A 5,353-nucleotide genomic window follows, 5' to 3' on the forward strand; every position below is an offset into this window, starting at 1 on the left:
AAAATTGTTTATAGACACCTTTACTAAAATACGATCAATTATAATTTTGGAATCTCCAATGTAAAACTAGTATATCTAGAAAATGACTTAACCATAGTAGACCCCAATTAACCATAGTAGACCCCAAAAAACAATAGCTTCTGCCCTGTTAATCACCATTTCATAAATGCGCGAGACGGTCAGTGACAACGTGTGTCTTTATCCGTAAAACAAATCATTCACGAAGCCACATGTTACACCACAAATCTTTATGCATTTATAATAGATTTAATCAAAGCAGGTGCTAAGAAAAGAAAGTACCATACATTGCACTGATCAAGATCGAGAGCTGCTATGTCTGCTATGTCGCAATCTCCTAATTTTGATGAATATCTTGTGGCCAACCATCTCCTCCTTTTCCTGGATAGTCTCGAGCTTTGGTCTCCAACATTGAGCTCTGGACCTGACCAACAGAGCATAGTCTTTCTGTAATTCAGGAGTATTGCAGAGCCTACCCAGCTCTTCGTCTGCAGAATCCCCGGCCACTGAATGGCCGAGTTGATCAGCGTTAAGCCTTCCGTCTTCCATAAGCTTTGAAATAAACTCCGGGCAGACTCTGATCCGAAGGCCTCCGCCGACGTCGCTTTTCTGTATCTCAAACGGCTGGCAGAAAGCAGAAGCGCGTTCGATACTGCGAAGCGGAGCTGATAGGCGAGCTGTGGAAGTAGGTGGAGCTTTTGGGGGCGGCGGCGGCGATATTAAGGAAGCCAGCGATAGGAGAGACAAGGGAGAGTGAAAGAAGTGTTGGGGTAGAAGGAAGTACTTGTTGCCCAACTTCAGTTGCTCGTCAGGAGAAAGAGTGGGCGTCTTATGGCCGATGTAGAATGAATCGGAGTGACAGACTAAATGTTGAGGGAATTCCTGCATGATCTGGGCGGCGCAGAGTGGTTTATGAAGGATCTGAACGGTGCTGTCAGAGTGAACCAGCTGGATGGTTTTCTGGTTATTGCCCACCTTCACGCAGGACATATGGTTGCCCATACTTTATTCGGTCTGATATGGGCAGAGCAGAGCAAAGAAAACCTTAGGTATATAAGGATCCAATAAATGAATGGCATGTTAGAGGAGTTATATAGCGGAGAGATCAGATTGGGTATGGGTTATGTTTTAAATGTTTTTAAAATGTTTCAGTTGGGTTAAGAGTTCGTTTTTTTGGAAAGTAATGAAACAGGTTAATTGCTGTGGGAGATTTAAAGGTATAACTGCTTAAGACTTAATATTTGGCAGTAACGGAAGCCAGGTAATTTAGAATGGCATGATTTTTGATAAATAATAGTGATCAGTCAACTTGTATGATGATTATTTCATTGTTATTTTATAATATTATTTCAAGTAATTTAGAATGCCATGATTTTTGTTAAATAATAGTGATTAGTCAACTTGCATGATGATTATTTCATTGTTATTTTTATAATATTATTTCAATGCTGCTATGACAATTTTGACAACTTTCACTATGAAAACAGTGCAGGGAGATATGATGCAGGATGGGAGACTGGATCCACCCAATAGCTGACCATTCTTGTATGGAGTTGTCTTTTGTGGGATTTTTTGGATTTTTGATAGGTTTTCCCACTGTGAAAAACTGCAGGGAGATATGATGCAGGATGGGAGAGTGGATTCTTGTATGGAGTTGTCTTTATTGCTATTTTTTAATTTTCCGGTGCCTGAATCTGGCAGGAAAATGACAAATGATATTCCCTGTGATTTTTGCCGAAAAATTCTCTCTAAATTGATATGGATCACAGAAGCCTGAACTCTATTATTTAAACTGGTTTTTTTATTGTATATATGAGATTCAACGCCTCTAAGACTTTGTGCAGGAGTTACCATCATACTTGTGATCTCAATAAATTCTTCCCAGATTTTAAAAAATTTAAACAAAAAACCCAGCAAAAAAATTTCCAAAAAATCTCATTAAAACAACTCTTTACTCTTTCTTGTATTGTATTTCTGCTAAAAATCCAATGTGGCGACGATGGCGGCGTCACCTTGCAACCTGCACTGTAGAGACGGCGACGGAAGGAGCTGCGTCATCGTGTTGACTATGTAATTCAAATGCCTTTTAGGGTTTTGGGTTATCAATGAATCATGCATATGTTACATGTTACTTTTATTTTGTTCTATTTTATTTTTATTTTGTTATATTTTATTAATGATCATGAATACTATGATATTTACTTTAAATAAAAATAATATAATATTTAATAAAAAATATATTAAATTATTATTTTAATATATGGTATATAAATAAATTATTACATTAATAACTGGTAGTCAAAATACTAAAATATTTTTAAAAACACACTTAACCCATCATTAATTTAATACCTGACAACCTCCTTTGAGAATCTTTAGATTTTCGAAGAGACACCTCCACTCCAATGAAAAAACTTACATATTCTGCACGCCTTATACCGTTTGTGATACCTGCGTCCTCTATATTATTTTGTGAAGGGTTAGCGTTTGTTATACTCAATCTATATCGTTTAAAGTAGTCAAATATAAAATTTTAAAAAATAAACCTTTTGTAGATTTTTCTCGAGACCTTTTACGTGTGCAAGATTCACCCAGCCAGATTTATATATGTTTGGACAATTTATGTTTTCAAAATGTCAAAAATTTTTAAAGTTTTGAAATACGGAAATAATAAAATTTCTAGAAATTACCTTTAATTTAATTTAAATTAAATGTTTATGACTTTAATAATAAATATAACAAAAATTATTATATATATATTTTTTTGTTAATTAATTTATTGGGAGGTTTTAATCCAAAATCTTAATGAATATAACCTTTTATTAGAAAGTGATGGTCAACCTTTCTGAATTGAACTATTTTTTCATTAAAATTATTGCATTTAAAATGGAGTTGTTTTTAGTGGGATTTTTTAGAATTTTGAGGTAAAATCTTGATTTGTGTATTTACACTGAGTTTTTAATCGTATATGGATTCTGCACCCTGAAAAACCTCAAGGGCATTTCTATTGTGCAAGTTATACATCAAGCTTATGGTTTTAATAAATTCTTGGCCCCTAAAAACTTCCAAAAAATCTAACTAAAAACAACTCGATTAACTAAACATATATATAAAATATCTAAATTGTATATCTAAAAAAATTTAAATAAATTAATCCCTTCATTAAAATAAAAATTAATTATTTCTATATATATTTTATAATTATATTGTAATTATTTCAAATAATAAACAAAATTATTGCATTTAAAACAAAATTCAAATAAGTTAATCTCTTCCATAAATAAAAATTAATTATTTCTATATATATTTTATAATCATATTATAATTATTTCAAATAATAAACAAAATTATTGCATTTAAAATAAGGAAAAATATATATAAAATATATAAAAAAAAACAAATAAGTTGATCACTTCAATAGAGTAAAAAATAATTATTTCTATATTAATTATATTGTAATTATTTCAAATAATTTGATCATTGATCACTTTGATAAGTAAAAAATAATTATTAATTATATTGTAATTATATCAAATAAGTGGTTAATAAAGTGATAAAGTAAAAAATAATTATTAACTATATCATAATTATATCACATAAATTGTTAATAAAGTAAAATATAATTATTTTTTATAATTATTTTAAATATAAATTGTATTACATCATGACATAGTTATTGAATAAATGTAAAAAAAAAAAAAAATGTAAAAAAATAAAGAAATTATTTCTTTGCATTTTATTATAATTATATTGTAATTAATTTTATTATATAATTTTATTATATCATGATATCATTATGTAAGGCTCTAAGTATTATGATTACTAGATTTATATTAATTTAAGATTTACTAACATCATTAGAAAAATTAAAATTTTCACATTAAAGAAATGTTTGTATCTAAAATATTTGATCTCACTTAAAATTTGTTTTATCCAAAATTTTATATTATTAATATTTATATAAATTTTACATTCATGTATATATAAATATTCTTATTTTTAATTGTCTTATAGTTTTACACTATGGAAATGTTATCACATAATATTTTATATTTTAAAATAATAAAATAATATTTATATTAACATATTAAAAAATAGTAATAACAAAAAAATCCACAATAAATAAAGTAATTTAATTTCCACCTTAAATTTACATCAATTGTTACATGAAGAAATAAAAGTAATTACAAGTTTAAAAAAATATATATACTTTTAGTATGAGAGAGATGTGTAATTTCTTCATCACTTAATATGTAATTAAGAAACATCTAGTAAACATTAAAAAATGTTGATAATTAAAACATTTTATCCAGAGTTAAAATGAATCTTTGTTAATTTTGTTAAAACCATGATAATATATAAGGTTGTCTATAAGTTTGTTATCTTTCTTTACTATGTTTTATAATTTTTGTAATTTAATTTTTTAATATAATATGTATGAGATTCATTATACATGGTAAATATTAATTTTTTATAACTTTATTATATATATATATATATATATATATATATATATATATATATATATATATATATATAATTTTGAACAAAATTACATTATGTATATTCTAAAAATCATTATGAAAAATAAGTCTATGTTTTTGAGGGAAAAAAATTACATATGAAACATTTTGAACAAAATTACATGATGTATGAAAAAAAAAATTACATATGAAACATCCAAATTAAGTGTGATAATAATCACTTATCTTAAATGTGATAATAATCACTTATCCTTTTTTCTTTTCTTTTTTGACACTTTTTGCTTAAATAAGGAATTGTCTTTAGTGCGACTTTTTGGAAGGATTTTTTCGGTCTAATTTTTCTAAAATCAGGCAGGAATTTACTGAAATCACAAGTTTGATGGTGTCACATACCCCGGTAACCTCGCATGTAAAAGCAGGGAGTTAGAATTTTTTATACAAATTACCCACCAGTAATTATCCAATTCACAACTCCACAATTCATCATTAACCATTAGATATAAAGTTCATTAGTACATCAAGTAAATTGCAATAAAAGACAGTAAGTTGCACAACCATTAACCACCACTGTGGTAATGTAATAACATAACCTGTCTCATGAATCCTTGCATCCATTTCATGATTTCCTTAACCATATTAATTAATCTCATACTTGGACATTATGATTATGCCATCAAATAAAGAACCATCAACATCAAGGATTCATCATCATCAAAATGACACAAAAGGCAAACACACCATTGAACACCGATATACCCTGGAAACCCTGTAGGGTGAAAACCAGCAAACGTTTAATATTATTATTAAACGCTTGTGAGGGATTTCACCCCTCACTCAATGGCTTGTAAGGG

The 5,353-nt window shown here is 28.3% G+C and overlaps 1 protein-coding gene across 1 annotated transcript; it reads right to left on the reverse strand.

Annotated features, from left to right (window-relative positions):
* Positions 1-315: 315 nt before the first annotated feature.
* Positions 316-906, reverse strand: LOC149199672 (uncharacterized). The gene has a single exon (XM_089400646.1). It carries the CDS (start codon positions 904-906, stop codon positions 316-318), a length of 591 nt encoding a protein of 196 aa, XP_089256772.1.
* Positions 907-5,353: the final 4,447 nt, after the last annotated feature.

This window comes from Pinus tabuliformis, chromosome 2_1 (genome assembly GCF_031772625.1).
Source record: "Pinus tabuliformis cultivar Carrire ecotype Pingquan chromosome 2_1, CPIR1, whole genome shotgun sequence".
NCBI lineage: Eukaryota > Viridiplantae > Streptophyta > Pinopsida > Pinales > Pinaceae > Pinus > Pinus tabuliformis.

Excerpts from the sequence above, each read along its gene's own strand:
- LOC149199672 (XM_089400646.1), bottom strand. The coding sequence starts at position 906 with ATGCAGGAATTCCCTCAACATTTAGTCTGTCACTCCGATTCATTCTAC.